The 20,600-nt window shown below is 62.8% G+C and overlaps 1 protein-coding gene across 1 annotated transcript in view; it reads left to right on the top strand.

Moving 5' to 3' along the window:
• EEF1G (eukaryotic translation elongation factor 1 gamma) overlaps positions 1-20,600 on the top strand; it is a 55,438-nt gene that overhangs the window by 23,789 nt on the left and 11,049 nt on the right. The window contains exons 5-8 of the mRNA NM_001397234.1: positions 1,559-1,702; positions 9,772-9,901; positions 12,691-12,907; positions 19,853-20,025. Of these exons, the coding sequence (NP_001384163.1) occupies positions 1,559-1,702; positions 9,772-9,901; positions 12,691-12,907; positions 19,853-20,025 (664 nt within the window). The remainder of the gene's footprint in view (positions 1-1,558; positions 1,703-9,771; positions 9,902-12,690; positions 12,908-19,852; positions 20,026-20,600) is intronic.

Here is a 20,600-nt window from a genome sequence, read left to right as displayed (position 1 = left end):
CCCCCCCACTCATCACCCCCCATTACCCCCATATCTCATCACCCCCCATCAGCCCCATCCCTCCCCAGCCCCCCATGTCCCCCCATTACCCCCCACCCCATCAGCCCCCCATCCCCCCATCACCCCCCAAGCCCCCATCCCCCCATTACCCCCCATCCCCCCATTACCCCCCCCAGCCCCCCATCCCCCCATCACCTGATTACCCCCATCACCCCCCATCCCCCACATCCCCCCCACCCCCCCATCCCCCCATCAGCCCCCCACCCCCTTCCAGCCCTCCATGCCCCCCAGCCCCCCATCCCCCCATCACCTGATTACCCCCATTACCCCCACAGCCCCCCATGACACCCCACCCCCCCATGTCCCCCCACCCCCCCATCCCCCCCCAGCCCCCCATGGCCCCCCATTACCCCCCATGGCCCCCATCCACCCCATCCCCCCCCAGCCCCCCATCCCCCCATCACCTGATTACCCCCATTACCCCCCACATCCCCCCAGCCCCCCCCATCCCCCCATCCCCCCCCACCCCCCATTCCCCCCCCACTCATCACCCCCCATTACCCCCATATCTCATCACCCCCCACCCCCCCATCCCCCCCCAGCCCCCCATGTCCCCCCATGTCCCCCCACCCCCTCCATCCCCCCATCCCCCCCCACCCCCCATTCCCCCCCCACTCATCACCCTCCATTACCCCCATATCTCATCACCCCCCATCCACCCCATCCCCTCCCATCACCCCCATCCCCCTACTGCCCCCCATTACCCCCCATCCGCCCACATCCCCCCCTTCCCCCATCCCCCCCCACCCCCTTCCAGCCCCCCACCCATCACCCCCCATCACCCCCATCCCCCCGCATCCCCCCCCATCCCCCCATTACCCCCCATCCCCCCATCACCCCCCACAGCCCCCCATCCCTCCCCAGCCCCCCATGTCCCCCCATCCCCCCCCATCACCCCCCATCCCCCCATGACCCCCCACCCCCTTCCAGCCCCCCACCCATCACCCCCCATTACCCCCATCCCCCCACCCCCCCCATCCACCCCATCCCCCCATCACCCCCCAGCCCCCCATGTCCCCCCACCCCCTTCCAGCCCCCCATGCCCCCCAGCCCCCCATCACCTGATTACCCCCATGACCCCCCATCCCCCCACTGCCCCCCATCCCCCCCCCATCACCCCATACCTCGATCACCCCCCATCCCCCCATTAGCCCCCACAGCCCCCCATGCCCCCCATCACCCCATTACCCCCATCCCCCCACTGCCCCCCACCCCCCCCATCCCCCCATCACCTGATTACCCCCATTACCCCCACATCCCCCCACTGCCCCCCATCACCCCATACCCCGATCCCCCCCCATCCCCCCATTACCCCCCTTCCCCTCATCACCCCCCATTACCCCCATATCTCATCACCCCCCATCCCCCTATCACCCCCATCACCCCCCATTACCCCCCACCCCCCCATCCCCCCATCACCCCCCACCCCCTTCCAGCCCCCCACGTCCCCCCACCCCCCGCAGCCCCCCATGCCCCCCCGCTGACGGTGTGTGCGCAGGCGACGGAGCAGGCCAAGTCGGAGGTGCGCCGCGCGCTGTCGGTGTTGGACGCCCACCTGCAGAGCCGCACCTTCCTGGTGGGGGAGCGCGTCTCCCTGGCCGACATCAGCGTCGTCTGCGCCCTCCTATGGCTCTACAAGCAGGTAAGGGGGCGCCTGCCCCATAGCGCCCCATAGCGCTGCCCCATAGAGCCTCATATGGCCCCATAGAGCTCCATAGCTGCTCCATAGAGCTCCATAGCTGCTCCATAGAGCACCAGAGCTGCTGTGGCTCTACAAGCAGGTATGGGGGCGGCTGCCCCATAGCACTGCCCCATAGCGCCCCATAGAGCACCATAGAGCTCCATACAGTCCCATAGAGCTCCATAGAGCCCCATATGGCCCCATACAGCTCCATAGAGCTATGCTGTGGCTCTACAAGCAGGTATGGGGGCGCCTGCCCCATAGCGCCGCCCCATAGCGCCCCATACAGCCCCATAGAGCTCCATACAGCCCCATTCAGCCCCATATGGCCCCATATGGCCCCATACAGCTCCACAGCTGCCCCATACAGCTCCATAGCTGCTGTGGCTCTACAAGCAGGTAAGGGGGCGCCTGCCCCATAGCGCCGCCCCATAGCACCGCCCCATAGAGCTCCATACAGCCCCATAGAGCCCCATATGGCCCCATATGGCCCCATACAGCTCCACAGCTGCCCCATACAGCTCCATAGCTGCTGTGGCTCTACAAGCAGGTAAGGGGGCGCCTGCCCCATAGCGCCCCATAGCGCTGCCCCATAGCGCCCCATACAGCCCCATATGGCCCCATAGAGCTCCATACAGTCCCATAGCACTGCCCCATACAGCTCCATAGCTGCTGTGGCTCTACAAGCAGGTATGGGGGCAGCTGCCCCATAGCGCCCCATAGAGCACCATAGCACTGCCCCATTCAGCTCCATACAGCCCCATAGAGCTCCATAAAGTCCCATGGCTGCCCCAGAGCTGCTGTGGCACTACAAGCAGGTATGGGGGCGCCTGCCCCATAGCGCCACCCCATAGCGCCCCATAGCGCCGCCCCATAGAGCTCCATAGCACCCCATAGAGCCTCATATGGCCCCATAGAGCTCCATAGCTGCTCCATAGAGCACCAGAGCTGCTGTGGCTCTACAAGCAGGTATGGGGGCGCCTGCCCCATAGCGCCGCCCCATAGAGCTCCATAGAGCTCCATACAGCCCCATAGCTGCCCCATACAGCCCAATAGAGCTGCCTGATAGAGCTCCATAGAGTCCCATGGCTGCCCCAGAGCTGCTGTGGCTCTACAAGCAGGTATGGGGGCGCCTGCCCCATAGCACCCCATAGCGCCCCATAGCGCCGCTCCATAGCGCCCCATAGAGCCTCATATGGCCCCATAGAGCTCCATAGCTGCTCCATAGAGCTCCATAGCTGCTCCATAGAGCACCAGAGCTGCTGTGGCTCTACAAGCAGGTAAGGGGGCGCCTGCCCCATAGCGCCGCCCCATAGCGCCCCATAGCACCGCCCCATAGAGCTCCATAGCGCCCCATAGAGCTCCATAGAGCTATGCTGTGGCTCTACAAGCAGGTATGGGGGCGCCTGCCCCATAGCGCCCCATAGCGCTGCCCCATAGCGCCCCATACAGCTCCATAGAGCCCCATAGAGCCCCATATGGCCCCATACAGCTCCATAGAGCTATGCTGTGGCTCTACAAGCAGGTATGGGGGCGCCTGCCCCATAGCGCCGCCCCATAGTGCCCCATAGAGCTCCATACAGCCCCATAGCACTGCCCCATTCAGCCCCATATGGCCCCATAGAGCTCCATAGCTGCTCCATAGAGCTCCAGAGCTGCTGTGGCTCTACAAGCAGGTAAGGGGGCGCCTGCCCCATAGCGCCGCCCCATAGCGCCCCATACAGCTCCATACAGTCCCATAGCACTGCCCCATTCAGCCCAATACAGCTCCATACAGCACCATATGGCCCCATAGAGCTCCATAGCTGCTCCATAGAGCACCAGAGCTGCTGTGGCTCTACAAGCAGCTATGGGGGCGCCTGCCCCATAGCGCCGCCCCATAGCGCCCCATAGAGCTCCATAGAGCTCCATACAGTCCCATAGCACTGCCCCATTCAGCCCCATACAGCTCCATACAGCCCCATATGGCCCCATAGAGCTCCATAGCTGCTCCATAGAGCACCAGAGCTGCTGTGGCTCTACAAGCAGGTAAGGGGGCGCCTGCCCCATAGCGCCGCCCTATAGCGCCCCATAGCACCGCCCCATAGAGCTCCATAGCGCCCCATAGAGCTCCATAGAGCCCCATAGAGCCCCATATGGCCCCATACAGCTCCATAGAGCTATGCTGTGGCTCTACAAGCAGGTAAGGGGGCGCCTGCCCCATAGCGCCGCCCCATAGCGCCCCATAGCACCGCCCCATAGAGCTCCATAGCGCCCCATAGAGCTCCATAGAGCCCCATAGAGCCCCATATGGCCCCATACAGCTCCATAGAGCTATGCTGTGGCTCTACAAGCAGGTATGGGGGCGCCTGCCCCATAGCGCCGCCCCATAGCGCCCCATACAGCTCCATAGAGCTCCATACAGCCCCATAGCACTGCCCCATTCAGCCCAATACAGCTCCATACAGCCCCATATGGCCCCATAGAGCTCCATAGCTGCTCCATAGAGCACCAGAGCTGCTGTGGCTCTACAAGTAGGTATGGGGGCGCCTGCCCCATAGCGCCGCCCCATAGCGCCCCATAGCACCGCCCCATAGAGCTCCATAGCGCCCCATACAGCTCCATAGAGCTATGCTGTGGCTCTACAAGCAGGTATGGGGGCGCCTGCCCCATAGCGCCGCCCCATAGCGCCCCATAGAGCACCATAGAGCTCCATAGAGCTCCATAGAGCCCCATATGGCCCCATACAGCCCCATAGAGTTCCATTCAGCCCCAGAGCTGCCCCATACAGCCCCATAGCTGCTGTGGCTCTACAAGCAGGTGTGGGGGCAGCTGCCCCATAGCGCCCCATAGCGCCGCTCCATAGCGCCCCATAGAGCCTCATATGGCCCCATAGAGCTCCATAGCTGCTCCATAGAGCACCAGAGCTGCTGTGGCTCTACAAGCAGGTATGGGGGCGCCTGCCCCATAGCGCCGCCCCATAGCGCCCCATACAGCTCCATACAGTCCCATAGCACTGCCCCATTCCGCCCCATAGAGCTCCATACAGCCCCATAGAGCCCCATATGGCCCCATACAGCTCCATAGAGCTATGCTGTGGCTCTACAAGCAGGTAAGGGGGCGCCTGCCCCATAGCGCCCCATAGCACCGCCCCATAGAGCTCCATAGCGCCCCATAGAGCTCCATAGAGCTATGCTGTGGCTCTACAAGCAGGTAAGGGGGCGCCTGCCCCATAGCGCCGCCCCATAGCGCCCCATAGCACCGCCCCATAGAGCTCCATAGCGCCCCATAGAGCTCCATAGAGCTATGCTGTGGCTCTACAAGCAGGTATGGGGGCGCCTGCCCCATAGCGCCCCATAGAGCACCATACAGCTCCATACAGTCCCATAGCACTGCCCCATTCAGCCCCATACAGCTCCATACAGCCCCATACGGCCCCATAGAGCTATGCTGTGGCTCTACAAGCAGGTATGGGGGTGCCTGCCCCATAGCGCCGCCCCATAGCACCCCATAGCGCCCCATACAGCTCCATACAGCCCCATAGAGCCCCATATGGCCCCATATGGCCCCATACAGCTCCACAGCTGCCCCATACAGCCCCATAGCTGCTGTGGCTCTACAAGCAGGTATGGGGGCGCCTGCCCCATAGCGCCCCATAGCGCCGCTCCATAGCGCCCCATAGAGCCTCATATGGCCCCATAGAGCTCCATAGCTGCTCCATAGAGCTCCATAGCTGCTGTGGCTCTACAAGCAGGTATGGGGGCGCTTGCCCCATAGCACCCCATAGCGCTGCCCCATAGCGCTGCCCCATAGCGCTGCCCCATAGCGCTGCCCCATGGCGCCCCATAGCGCTGCCCCATAGAGCCCCATATGGCCCCATATGGCCCCATACAGCCCCATAGAGCTATGCTGTGGCTCTACAAGCAGGTATGGGGGCGCCTGCCCCATAGCACTGCCCCATAGCGCCCCATAGCGCCGCTCCATAGCGCCCCATAGAGCCTCATATGGCCCCATAGAGCTCCATAGCTGCTCCATAGAGCTCCATAGCTGCTCCATAGAGCACCAGAGCTGCTGTGGCTCTACAAGCAGGTATGGGGGCGCCTGCCCCATAGCGCCGCCCCATAGCGCCGCCCCATAGCGCCCCATAGAGCACCATAGAGCTCCATACAGTCCCATAGCACTGCCCCATTCAGCCCCATACAGCTCCATACAGCCCCATATGGCCCCATACAGCTCCACAGCTGCCCCATACAGCTCCATAGCTGCTGTGGCTCTACAAGCAGGTATGGGGGCGCCTGCCCCATAGCGCCGCCCCATAGCGCCCCATAGAGCTCCATACAGCCCCATAGAGCTCCATAGAGCCCCATAGAGCCCCATATGGCCCCATACAGCTCCATAGAGCTATGCTGTGGCTCTACAAGCAGGTATGGGGGCGCCTGCCCCATAGCGCCGCCCCATAGCGCCCCATAGAGCTCCATACAGCCCCATAGCACTGCCCCATTCAGCCCCATATGGCCCCATAGAGCTCCATAGCTGCTCCATAGAGCTCCAGAGCTGCTGTGGCTCTACAAGCAGGTATGGGGGTGCCTGCCCCATAGCGCCGCCCTATAGCGCCCCATAGCACCGCCCCGTAGAGCTCCATAGCGCCCCATAGAGCCCCATATGGCCCCATACAGCTCCATAGAGCTATGCTGTGGCTCTACAAGCAGGTATGGGGGCGTCTGCCCCATAGCGCTGCCCCATGGCACCCCATAGAGCTCCATAGAGCCCCATAGAGCCCCATACGGCCCCATAGAGCTCCATACAGCCCCATAGAGCCCCAGAGCTGCCCCATACAGCCCCATAGAGCTATGCTGTGGCTCTACAAGCAGGTAAGGGGGCGCCTGCCCCATAGCGCCGCCCCATAGCGCCCCATAGCGCCGCCCCATAGAGCTCCATAGCACCCCATAGAGCCTCATATGGCCCCATAGAGCTCCATAGCTGCTCCATAGAGCACCAGAGCTGCTGTGGCTCTACAAGCAGGTATGGGGGCGGACCTGCCCCATAGCGCCACCCCATAGCGCCCCATAGAGCTCCATACAGTCCCATAGCACTGCCCCATACAGCTCCATAGCTGCTGTGGCTCTACAAGCAGGTATGGGGATGCAGCTCTGCCCCATAGAGCCCCATAGCTGCCCCATAATGCCCCATAGCTGCCCCATAGCTGCTGTGGCTCTACAAGCAGGTATGGACCTACAGCTGCCCCATAGTTCTGCCCCATAGCGCTGCCCCATAGCTGCCCTATAGCTGCTGTGGCTCGACAAGCAGGAATGGACCTACAGCTGCCCCATATTTCTGCCCCATAGCTCTGCCCCACAGCTGCCCCATAGCTTTACAAGCAGGTACAGATTTACACTGCTGCCCCATAGTTCTGCCCCACAGCTGCCCCATAGCTCTTCAAGCAGGTACAGATGTGCACAGCTGCCCCATAGCTCTGCCCCACGGCTGCCTCATAGCTCTGCCCCACAGATTCCCCATAGCTCTCCAAGCAGGTACAGATGTACTCGGTTGCCCCACCGCTGCCCCATAGCTCTGCCCCACAGCTGCCCCATAGCTCTACAAGCAGGTACAGATGTGCACGGCTGCCCCATAGCTCTGCCCCACAGCTGCCCCATAGCTCTACAAGCAGGTACAGATGTGCACGGCTGCCCCATAGCTCTGCCCCACGACTGCCCCATAGCTCTGCCCCACAGCTGCCCCATAGCTCTCCAAGCAGGTACAGATGTACTCGGCTGCCCCACTGCTGCCCCATAGCTCTGCCCAACAGCTGCCCCATAGTTCTGCCCCACTGCTGCCCCATAGCTCTACCAGCAGGTACAGATGTACACAGCTGCCTCACTGCTGCCCCATAGCTCTGCCCCACAGCTGCCCCATAGCTCTACAGGCAGGTACAGATGTGCACAGCTGCCCCATAGCTCTGCCCCACTGCTGCCCCATAGCTCTGCCCCACAGCTGCCCCATAGCTCTCCAAGCAGGTACAGATGTACACGGCTGCCCCACGGCTGCCCCATAGCTCTGCTCCACATCTGCCCCATAGTTCTACAAGCAGGTACAGATGTACTTGGTTGCCCCACTGCTGCCCCATAGCTCTGCCCCACAGCTGCCCCATAGCTCTCTAAGCAGGCATGGTGGCCCTATGGCTGCCCCACAGCTCCACCCCACTGCTCCCGACTGCCCCCCAACCCCGCAGTTACCCCCCACCCCTCAACTGCCCCCATCCCCCTCAAACTGCCCCCCAACCCCCTCTAATTGCCCCCCAACCCCCTCTAACTACCCCAAGCCCCTCTAACTGCCCCCATCCCCCTCCAACTGCCCCCCAACCCCCTGGAACCGCCCCCCAACCCCCTCAAACTGCCCCCCATCCCCCTCTAACTACCCCAATTCCCTTCTAACTGCCCCCCATTCCCCTCTAACTGCCCCCCAACCCCCTCTAACTGCCCCCATCCCCCTCTAACCACCCCCATTCCCCTCAAACTGCCCCCCAACCCTCTCTTACTGACCCCCATCCCCCCTTAACCACCCCCAACCCCCTCAAACTGCCCCCCAACCCCCTGGAACCGCCCCCATTCCCCTCAAACTGCCCCCCATCCCCCTCTAACTGCCCCCATTCCCCTCCAACTGCCCCCCAACCCCCTCTAACTGCCCCCCATCCCCCTTTAACCACCCCCCAACCCCCTGGAACCGCTCCCATTCCCCTCCAACTGCCCCCCATCCACCTCTAATTGCCCCCAAGCCCCCTCTGACTGCCCCCCAACTCTCTCAAAATGCCCCCAGCCCCCTCTAATTGCCCTCCATCCCCCTCTAACCACCCCCATCCCCGTCTAACTGCCCCCCATCCACCTCTAATTGCCCCCAAGCCCCCTCTAACTGCCCCCCAACCCCCTCTAACTGCCCCCCATCCCCCTCTAACTACCCCAAGCCCCCTCTAACTGCCCCCCATTCCCCTCTAACTGCCCCCCATCCCCCTCTAACTACCCCAAGCCCCCTCTGACTGCTCCCCATCCCCCTCTTACTGCCCCCCATCCCCCTTTAACCACCCCCAACCCCCTCAAACTGCCCCCGATCCCCTTCTAACTGCCCCCCATCCTCCTCCAACTGCCCCCATTCCCCTCCAACTGCCCCCCAACCCCCTCAAACTGCCCCCATTCCCCTCCAACCGCCCCCCAACCCCCTCAAACTGCCCCCATTCCCCTCAAACTGCCCCCATTCCCCTCTAACTGCCCCCCATCCCCTTCAAACTGCCCCCATCCCCCTCCAACCGCCCCCCAACCCCCTGGAACCGCCCCCAGTCCCCTCTAATTGCCCCCATTCCCCTCCAACCGCCCCCCAGTCCCCTCTAACCGTCCCCCATCCCCCTCTAACTACCCCAAGCCCCCTCTAACTGCCCCCATTCCCCTCTAACTGCCCCCCATCCCCTTCAAACTGCCCCCATTCCCCTCCGACCGCCCCCCATCCCCCTCTAACTGCCCCCATTCCCCTCCAACCGCCCCCCAACCCCCTGGAACCGCCCCCCAACCCCCTCAAACTGCCCCCATTCCCCTCTAACTGCCCCCCATCCCCTTCAAACTGCCCCCATCCCCCTCCAACCGCCCCCCAACCCCCTGGAACTGCCCCCAGCCCCCTCTAACTGCCCCCCAACCCCCTCTAACTGCCCCCATTCCCCTCCAACCGCCCCCCAACCCCCTGGAACTGCCCCCCAACCCCCTCAAACTGCCCCCCAACCCCCTCTAACTGCCCCCCATCCCCCTTTAACGACCCCCATCCCCCTCCAACTGCCCCCCAACCCCCTCTAACTGCCCCCCATCCCCCTCTAACTACCCCAAGCCCCCTCTGACTGCCCCCCATCCCCCTTTAACCACCCCCAACCCCCTCAAACTGCCCCCCATTCCCCTCTAACTGCCCCCCATCCTCCTCCAACTGCCCCCATTCCCCTCCAACCGCCCCCCAACCCCCTGGAAGCGCTCCCACCCCCCCCCCAGAGGCCGACGTGCCCCTCTGTCCCCCCCCCTCAGGTTTTGGAGCCGTCGTTCCGGCAGCCCTTCGGCAACGTGACGCGGTGGTTCCTCACCTGTCTGCATCAGCCGCAGTTCAAAGCTGTGCTGGGAGACGTCCCACTGTGCCAAAGGATGGCTCAGTTCGATGGTCAGAGCACAGAAAGGGGCTGGGGGGGGAATATGGGGGGTTGGGGGGGAAATAGGGGGGGTTGGGGGGGAAATATGGGGGAATGGGGGGGAAATATGGGGGAATGGGGGGGAAGGAATGGGGGGTTGGGGGGGAAATATGGGGGGTTGGGGGGAGGGAAAGGGAAGGAATGGGGGTTTGGGGGGGAAATATGGGGGAATGGGGGGGAAGGAATGGGGGGTTGGGGGGGAAATATGGGGGGTTGGGGGGAGGGAAAGGGAAGGAATGGGGGTTTGGGGGGGAAATATGGGGGAATGGGGGGGAAATGGGGGGAAGGAATGGGGGTTTGGGGGGGAAATATGGGGGTTTGGGGGGAGGGAAAGGGAAGGAATGGGAGTTTGGGGGGGAAATATGGGGGGTAATATGGGGGTTTGGGGAGAAATGGGAAGGAATGGGGGTTTGGGGGGGAAATATGGGGGAATGGGGGGTGGGGGGGAAGGAATGGGGGGCTGGAGGGGAAATATGGGGAGTTGGGGGGGAAATATGGGGGGAGAGAATGGGGGGTTGGGGGGGAAATATGGGGGGTTGGGGGGGAAATGGGGGGAGAGAATGGGGGTTTGGGGGGGAAATATGGGGGGTTGGGGGGGAAATGGGGGGAAGGAATGGGGGTTTGGGGGGGAAATATGGGGGTCTGGGGGGAGGGAAAGGGAAGGAATGGGGGTTTGGGGGGGAAATATGGGGGAATGGGGGGGAAATGGGGGGAAGGAATGGGGGTTTGGGGGGGAAATATGGGGGGTTCGGGGGGATGAGGGGGAAATATGGGGGGTTCGGGGGGATGAGGGGGAAATATGGGGGGTTGGAGGGGAAATGGGGGGAGAGAATGGGGGTTTGGGGGGAAATATGGGAGGTTGGGGGGAAGGAAAGGGAAGGAATGGGGGTTTGGGGGGCAAATATGGGGGGTTGGGGGGGAAATGGGGGGAGAGAATGGGGTGTTGGGGGGGAAATATGGGGGGTTGGGGGGGATGAGGGGGAAATATGGGGGGTTGGGGGGGAAATATGGGGGGTTGGGGGGGGAAATGGGGGGAGAGAATGGGGGTTTGGGGGGGGAAATATGGGGGGTTGGGGGGAAGGAAAGGGAAGGAATGGGGGTTTGGGGGGCAAATATGGGGGGTTGGGGGGGAAATGGGGGGAGAGAATGGGGTGTTTGGGGGGAAATATGGGGGGTTGGGGGGGATGAGGGGGAAATATGGGGGGTTGGGGGGGAAATATGGGGGGTTGGGGGGGGAAATGGGGGGAGAGAATGGGGGTTTGGGGGGGGAAATATGGGGGGTTGGGGGGAAGGAAAGGGAAGGAATGGGGGTTTGGGGGGGAAATATGGGGGGTAATATGGGGGTTTGGGGGGAAATGGGAAGGAATGGGGGTTTGGGGGGGAAATATGGGGGAATGGGGGGGTGGGGGGGAAGGAATGGGGGGCTGGAGGGGAAATATGGGGGGTTGGGGGGGAAATATGGGGGGAGAGAATGGGGGTTGGGGGGGAAATATGGGGGGTTGGGGGGGAAATGGGGGGAGAGAATGGGGGTTTGGGGGGGAAATATGGGGGGTTGGGGGGGAAATGGGGGGAAGGAATGGGGGTTTGGGGGGGAAATATGGGGGGTTGGGGGGGAAATGGGGGGAAGGAATGGGGGTTTGGGGGGGAAATATGGGGGTCTGGGGGGAGGGAAAGGGAAGGAATGGGGGTTTGGGGGGGAAATATGGGGGATTGGGGGAGAAATATGGGGGGTTGGGGGGGGGGAAAGGGAAGGAATGGGGGTTTGGGGAGGAAATATGGGGGAATGGGGGGAAGGAATGTGGGGTTGGGGGGGAAATATGGGGGGAAATATGGGGATTTGGGGGGAAACGGGAAGGAATGGGGGTTTGGGGGGGAAATATGGGGGAATGGGGGGAAATATGGGGGGTTTGGGGGGGAAGGAATGGGGGGTTGGGGGGGAAATGGGGGGAGAGAATGGGGGTTTGGGGGTAATATGGGGGTTTGGGGGGAAATGGGAAGGAATGGGGGTTTGGGGGGGAAATATGGGGGGAAATATGGGGGTTTGGGGGGAGGGAAAGGGAAGGAATGGGGGTTTGGGAGGGAAATTTGGGGGAATGGGGGAGAAATATGGGGGGTTGGGGGGGGAAAGGGAAGGAATGCGGGGTTGGGGGGGAAATATGGGGGGTAATATGGGGGTTTGGGGGGAAATGGGAAGGGATGGGGGTTTGGGGGGGAAATATGGGGGAATGGGGGGGAAATATGGGGGGTTGGGGGGGAATGGGGGGGGAAGAATGGGGGGTTGGGGGGGAAATGGGGGATTGGGGAGGAAGTAGGGGGGGAAATATGGGGGTCTGGGGGGGGGAAAGGGATGGAATGGGGGGTTGGGGGGGAAATGAGAGGATGTGGGGGGAATTTGGGGGGAAATGAGGGGGACTGGGAGGAAATAAGAAGGATTAGGGAGGAAATGAGAGGGGTTGGGGAGGAAATGGGGGGGATGTGGGGGAAGTGAGGGGGATTTGGGGGGAAGTGAGGGGGGTTGGGGAGGAAATGAGAGGATGTGGAAGGAAATGAGAGGGGTTGGAGAGGAAATGAGGGGGTTGTGGAGGAAATGAGGGGGATTTGGGAGGAAATGAGGGGAATTGGGGAGGAAATGAGAGGATGTGGGAGGAAATGAGAGGGGTTGGAGAGGAAATGAAAGGGATTGTGGGGGAAGTGAGGGGCATTTGGGCGGAAATGAGGGGCATTTGGGGGTCCTGAGGGCCGTCCCATCCCCCCCCCCCAGCCAAGAAGTTCGCTGAGAACCAACCCAAGAAGGACGGCGTGAAGAAGGAGAAGAAGGAGAAGGAAAAGGAAAAGGAGAAGGAAAAGGAGAAGGAAAAGGAGAAGGAAAAGGAGAAGGAGGCGCACGGGGCGGCCCCCGAGGAGGAGTTGGATGAGTGCGAGCAGGCGCTGCTGGCTGAGCCCAAAGCCAAGGACCCCTTCGCTCATCTGCCCAAGAGGTGGGGGGGGGGGGGGGCAGGGGGGGACAGGGGGGTAATGGGGGTGTTGGGGGCAATGGGGGCTATGGGGGCAGTGGGGGCAATGGGGACATTGGGGGCTGTGGGGGCAATGGGGGCTGTGGGGTAATGGGGGCTGTGGGGGCGTTGGGGGCTGTGGGGGTAATGGGGGCTATGGGGGCTGTGGGGGTAATGGGGGCTGTGGGGGCAATGGGGACATTGGGGGCAGTGGGGGCAGAGGGGACATTGGGGGCTGTGGGGGTAATGGGGGCTGTGGGGGCAATGGGGGCTATGGGGGCAGTGGGGCAGTGGGGGCAATGGGGGCTGTGGGGGTAATGGGGGCTGTGGGGGCAATGGGGGCTGTGGGGACGTTGGGGGCAATGGGGGCACTGAGGGCGTTGGGGGCAATGGGGACACTGGGGGCAATGGGGGACGTGGGGGCAATGGGGACATTGGGGGCAGTGGGGGCAATGGGGATATTGGGGACAGTGGGGACATAAGGAGTATTGGGGGCTGTGGGGGCAATGGGGGCTGTGGGGGCGTTGGGGGCAATGGGGGCTGTGGGGGTAATGGGGGCAGTGGGGGCAGTGGGGGTGTTGGGGGCAATGGGGACATTGGGGGCAATGGAGGCATTGGGGGCAATGGGGGCAATGGGACATTGGGGACAGTGGGGGCACTGGGGGACGGGGGCTGTGGGGGCTGTGGGGGCAATGGGGGTGTTGGGGCAGTGGGGGCTATGGGGGCAATGGGGACATTGGGGGCTGTGGGGGTAATGGGGGCAATGGGGGCAGTGGGGACATTGGGGGCTGTGGGGACGTTGGGGGCAGTGGGGGACAGGGGGGCAGTGGGGGTGTTGGGGGCTGTGGGGGCATTGGGGGCAATGGGGCAGAGGGGACATTGGGTCTGTGGGGGTAATGGGGGCTGTGGGGGCAATGGGGGCAGTGGGGGCAGTGGGGGCAGTGGGGACATTGGGGGCAATGGGGGCAATGGGGACATGGGGGTCAATGGGGGCATTGGGGGCAGTGGGGACATTGGGAGCAGTGGGGGACGTGGGGGCAATGGGGTCATTGGGGGCTGTGGGGGTAATGGGGGCAATGGGGGCAGTGGGGACATTGGGGGCTGTGGGGGCAATGGGGGCTGTTGGGGTAATGGGGGCTGTGGGGGCATTGGAGGCATTGGGGGCTGTGGGGGCAATGGGGGTGTTGGGGGCTGTGGGGACGTTGGGGGCAGTGGGGGTAATGGGGGCATTGGGGGCAAAGGGGACATTGGGGACATTGGGGGCAATGTGGGCTGTGGGGGGCTGTGGGGGCAATGGGGCAGTGGAGTCATTGACGGCAGTGGGGGCATTGGAGGCAATGGGGGCATTGTGGACATTGGGGGCAATGGAGACGTTGGAGGCAGTGAGGACAATGGGAGCAATGGGGACATTGGGGGCAATGGGGGCTGTGGGGGCTGTGGGGCAATGGGGGTATTGGGGGCAGTGCGGACATTGGGGGCAGTGGGGGCATTGGGGGCAATGGGGGCATTGAGGGGACTGGGGACGGTGGGGGCAATGGGGACACTGGGGACATGGGGGGCGTTGGGGGCTGTGGGGGCAATGGGGACATTGGGGGCAATGGGGGCAATGGGGACATTGAGGGCAGTGGGGACATTTGGGGCAATGGAGACGTTGGAGGCAGTGAGGACAATGGGGGCAATGGGAGCAGTGGGGACATTGGGGGCAATGGGGGCAGGAGCACCAGGCACCCCATAGAGACCCCATAGAGACCACATAAGAGCTCCAGGGACCCCATAAGGACCCCATAGGGACCCCATAGAGAACCCATAAGAGCTCCAGGGACCCCATAGGGACCCCGTAGGAGCACCGGGCACCCCATAGGGACCCCATAGGAGCACTGGGCACCCCATAAGTACCCCATAGGGACCCCATAAGAGCTCCAGGGACTCCATAGGGACCCCATAGGGACCCCATAGGAGCAACGGGCACCTCATAGGGACCCCATAGAGACCCCATAAGAGCTCCTGGGACCCCATAGGGACCCCATAAGGACCCCATAAGGACAGCATAGGGACCCCATAAGAGCTCCAGGCACCCCATAGCGACTCCATAGGGACCCCATGGGAGCACCAGGCACCCCATAAGGACCCCATAAGGACCCCATAGGAGCACCGGGTACCCCATAAGGACCCCATAGGGACTGCATAGGGACCCCATAGGACCACCGGGCACCCCATAAGGACCCCATAGGGACCCCATAGGGCCACCATAGGGCTGCTATAGGGCCACGGTGGTACATAGCTGTGTTGTGTCCCACAGCCCGTTGGTGCTGGACGAATTCAAGCGCAAATACTCCAACGAGGACACGGCGGCGGTGGCGCCCCATAGGGACCCCATAGAGACCCCATAGGGACCCCATAAGAGCTCCAGGCACCCCATAGGGACCCCATAGGGACCCCATAGGGACCCTGTAGGAGCACTGGGCACCCCATAGGGACCCCATAGGAACCCTATAGGGACCCTGTAGGAGCACTGGCTACCCCATAGGGACCCCATAGGAGCAACGGGCACCTCATAGGGACCCATAGAGACCCCATAAGAGCTCCTGGGACCCCATTGGGACCCCATAAGGACCCCATAGGGACTCCATAGGGACCCCATAGGAGCACCGGGCACCCCATACGGACCCCATAGAGACCCCGTAGGAGCACCGGGTACCCCATAGGGACCCCATAGGAGCACCGGGCACCCCATAGCGACCCCATAGGGACCCCATTGGGACCCCATAGGAGCACCAGGCACCCCATAAGGACCCCATAGGGCCGCCATGGGGCTGCTATAGGGCTGCAGTGATACATAGCTGTGTTGTGTCCCACAGCCCGTTGGTGCTGGACGAATTCAAGCGCAAATACTCCAACGAGGACACGGCGGCGGTGGCGCCCCATAGGGACCCCATAGGGACCCCACAGAGACCCCATAGGAGCACCAGGCACCCCATAAGGACCCCATAGAGACCCCATAGGAGCACCGGGCACCCCATAGGGCTGCTATAGGGCCATGGTGGTACATAGCTGTGTTGTGTCCCACAGCCCATTCGTGCTGGACGAATTCAAGCGCAAATACTCCAACGAGGACACGGCGGCGGTGGCGCCCCATAGGGACCCCATAGGGACCCCATAGGGACCCCATAGAGACCCCATAGGGACCCCATAGGGACCCCATAAGAGCTCCAGGCACCCCATAAGGACCCCATAGGAGCACCCAGCACCTCATAGGGACCCCATAGGAGCACCGGGCACCCCATAGGGACCCCATGGGAGCACCGGGCCCCCCATAAGGACCGCACAGGGACCCAATGGGAGCACCAGGCACCCCATAGGGACCCCATAGGGACCCCATAGGAGCACCGGGTCCCCCATAGGGACCCCATAGGAGCACCGGGCACCCCATAGGGACCCCATAGGGACCCCATAAGAGCTCCAGGCACCCGATAAGGACCCCATAGGGACCCCATAAGAGCTCCAGGCACCCCATAGCGACTCCATAGGGACCCCATAGGAGCACCGGGCACCCCATAAGGACCCCATAGGGACCCCATAGGGCCGCCATAGGGCTGCTATAGGGCCACGGTGATACATAGCTGTGTTGTGTCCCACAGCCCATTCGTGCTGGACGAATTCAAGTGCAAATACTCCAACGAGGACACGGCGGCGGTGGCGCCCCATAGGGACCCCATAGGGACCCCATAGGGACCCCATAGAGACCCCATAAGAGCTCCAGGCACCCCATAGGGACCCCATAGGGACCCCATAGGGACCCCATAGAGACCCCATAAGAGCTCCAGGCACCCCATAGGGACCCCATAGGGACCCCATAGGGACCCTGTAGGAGCACTGGGCACCCCATAGGGACCCCATAGGGACCCCATAAGAGCTTCAGGGCTGCCATAGGGACCCCATAGGGACCCCATAGGGACCCCATAGGACCACCGGGCACCCCATAAGGACCCCATAGGGACCCCATAGAGACCCCATAAGAGCTCCAGGGACCCCATAGGGACCCCATAGGGACCCCATAGGAGCACCGGGTCCCCCATAGGGACCCCATAGGAGCACCGGGCACCCCATAGGGCTGCTATAGGGCCACGGTGATACATAGCTGTGTTGTATCCCACAGCCCATTGGTGCTGGACGAATTCAAGTGCAAATACTCCAACGAGGACACGGCGGCGGTGGCGCCCCATAGGGACCCCACAGGGACCCCATAGGGACCCCATAGGAGCACCGGGCACCCCATAGGGACCCCATAGGGACCCCATAAGAGCTCCAGGCACCCCATAAGGACCCCATAGGGACCCCATAAGAGCTCCAGGCACCCCATAGCGACTCCATAGGGACCCCATAGGAGCACCGGGCACCCCATAAGGACCCCATAGGCACCCCATAGGGCTGCTATAGGGCTGCAGTGGTACATAGCTGTGTTGTGGTTTTTGCAGCCCATTGGTGCTGGACGAATTCAAGCGCAAATACTCCAACGAGGACACGGCGGCGGTGGCGCCCCATAGGGACCCCATAGGGACCCCATAGGGACCCCATAAGAGCTCCAGGCACCCCATAAGGACCGCGTTGGAGCACCCAGCACCTCATAGGGGACCCCATAGGAGCACCGGGGACCCCATAGAGACTCCATAGGGACCCCATAGGGACCACATAGGAGCACTGAGCACCCCATAAGGACCCCATAGGGATTCCGTAGGAGCACCAGGCACCCCATAGGGACCCCATAGGGACCCCATAGGACCACCGGGCACCCCATAGGGCTGCTATAGGGCCATGGTGGTACATAGCTGTGTTGTGTCCCACAGCCCATTGGTGCTGGACGAATTCAAGCGCAAATACTCCAACGAGGACACGGCGGCGGTGGCGCCCCATAGGGACCCCATAGGGACCCCATAGAGACCCCATAGGGACCCCATAGGGACCCCATAGAGACCCCATAGGGACCCCATAGGGACCCCATAGAGACCCCATAAGAGCTCCAGGCACCCCATAGGGACCCCATAGGGACCCCATAGGGACCCTGTAGGAGCACCGGGCACCCCATAAGGACCCCATAGGAGCACCGGGCACCCCATAGGGACCCCATAGAGACACCATAGGAGCTCCAGGGACCCCATAGGGATCCCATAGGGACCCCATAAGAGCTCCAGGGCCGCCATAGGGACCCCATAGGAGCACCGGGCACCTCATAGGGACCCCATAGGAGCACCGGGCACCCCATAGGGACCCCATAGAGACCACATAAGAGCTCCAGGGACCCCATAAGGACCCCATAGGGACCCCATGGGAGCACCAGGCACCCGATAAGGACCCCATAGGGACCCCATAAGGACCCCATAGGGACCCCATAGGAGCCCCGGGCACCCCATAGGGACCCCATAGAGACCCCATAGGAGCACTGGGCACCCCATAGGGCTGCTATAGGGCCATGGTGGTACATAGCTGTGTTGTGTCCCACAGCCCATTGGTGCTGGACGAATTCAAGCGCAAATACTCCAACGAGGACACGGCGGCGGTGGCGCCCCATAGGGACCCCATAGGGACCCCATAAGAGCTCCAGGCACCCCATAAGGACCCCATAGGAGCACCCAGCACCTCATAGGGACCCCATAGGAGCACCGGGCACCCCATAGGGACCCCATGGGAGCACCGGGCCCCCCATAAGGACCGCACAGGGACCCAATGGGAGCACCAGGCACCCCATAGGGACCCCATAGGGACCCCATAAGAGCTCCAGGGCCGCCATAGGGACCCCGTAGGAGCACTGGGCACCCCATAAGGACCCCGTAAGGTCCCCATAGGAGCACCGGGCACCCCATAAGGACCCCATAGGGACCCCATAGGACCACTGGGCACCCCATAAGGACCCCATAAGGACCCCATAGGAGCACCGGGCACCCCATAAGGACCCCATAGGCACCCCATAGGGCTGCTATAGGGCTGCAGTGGTACATAGCTGTGTTGTGGTTTTTGCAGCCCATTCGTGCTGGACGAATTCAAGCGCAAATACTCCAACGAGGACACGGCGGCGGTGGCGCCCCATAGGGACCCCATAGGGACCCCATAGGAGCACTGAGCACCCCATAAGGACCCCATAGGGATTCCGTAGGAGCACCAGGCACCCCATAAGGACCCCATAGGGGCCCCATAGGAGCTCCAGGGACCCCATAGGGACCCCATAGGGACCCCATAGGGACCCCGTAAGAGCTCCAGGGATCCCATAGGGACCCCATAGGAGCACCGGGCACCCCATAGGGACCCCATAGGAGCACCGGGCCCCCCATAAGGACCCCACAGGGACCCCATAAGAGCTCCAGGGACCCCATAGGGACCCCATAGGGACCCCGTAAGAGCTCCAGGGCTGCCATAGGGACCCCATAGGGACCCTGTAGGAGCACTGGGCACCCCATAGGGACCCCATAGAGACCACATAGGAGCAACAGGCACCCCATAGGGACCCCATAGGAGCACCGGGCACCCCATAGGGACCCCATAGGGACCCCATAGGAGCACTGGGACCCCATAGGGCCCCCATATGGCCCTGGTCAGACATGTGTGTTGTGGTTTTTGCAGCCCATTCGTGCTGGACGAATTCAAGCGCAAATACTCCAACGAGGACACGGCGGCGGTGGCGCCCCATAGGGACCCCATAGGGACCCCATAGGGACCCCATAGGGCTGCTATAGGGCCATGGTGGTACATAGCTGTGTTGTGTCCCACAGCCCATTCGTGCTGGACGAATTCAAGCGCAAATACTCCAACGAGGACACGGCGGCGGTGGCGCCCCATAGGGACCCCATAGGGACCCCATAGGGACCCCATAAGAGCTCCAGGCACCCCATAGGGCTGCTATAGGGCCACGGTGATACATAGCTGTGTTGTGTCCCACAGCCCATTCGTGCTGGACGAATTCAAGCGCAAATACTCCAACGAGGACACGGCGGCGGTGGCGCTGCCGCACCTGTGGCAGCACTTTGACCCGCAGGGCTGGTCGCTGTGGTACGCCGAGTACCGCTACCCCGCCGAGCTCAGCCAGACCTTCATGAGCTGCAACCTCATCACCGGTCAGCCCAAAGCCCCCCCACACCCCCATGTCCCCCCCATGTCCCCCCATATCCCCCCCAGCCCCCCCATATCCCCCCTATATCTCCCCATCCCCTCCATATACCCCTTATCCCCCACTATTCCCCCCCATATCCCTCCCATCCCCTCCATATCCCCCGCCATCCCCCCCATATCCCCCCTTATTCCCCCCATCCCCCCCCCATCCCATCCCCTCCATATCCCCCCAGCCCCTCCATATCCCCCTTATCCCCTCCATATCCCCCCCATCCCCTCCCATCCCCTCCATATCCCCCCTATATCTCCCCATCCCCTCCATATCCTCCTTATCCCCCACTATTCCCCCCCATATCCCCCCCAGCCCCTCCCATCCCCTCCATATCCCCCCCATCCCCTCCCATCCCTTCCACATACACCCCATATCCCCCCATCCCCTCCATATCCCCCCATATCCCCCCCAGCCCCTCCCATCCCCTTCATATCCCCCCCATATCCCCCCCAGCCCCTCCATATCCCCCCATATCCCCCCCAGCCCCTCCCATCCCCTCCATATCCCCCCCATCCCCTCCCATCCCCT

The sequence above is a fragment of the Gallus gallus genome, unplaced genomic scaffold (assembly GCF_016699485.2).
Source record: "Gallus gallus isolate bGalGal1 unplaced genomic scaffold, bGalGal1.mat.broiler.GRCg7b scaffold_44, whole genome shotgun sequence".
In the NCBI taxonomy this organism is placed as follows: Eukaryota; Metazoa; Chordata; class Aves; order Galliformes; family Phasianidae; genus Gallus; species Gallus gallus.
This window is presented reverse-complemented; position numbering and strand designations above follow the sequence as displayed.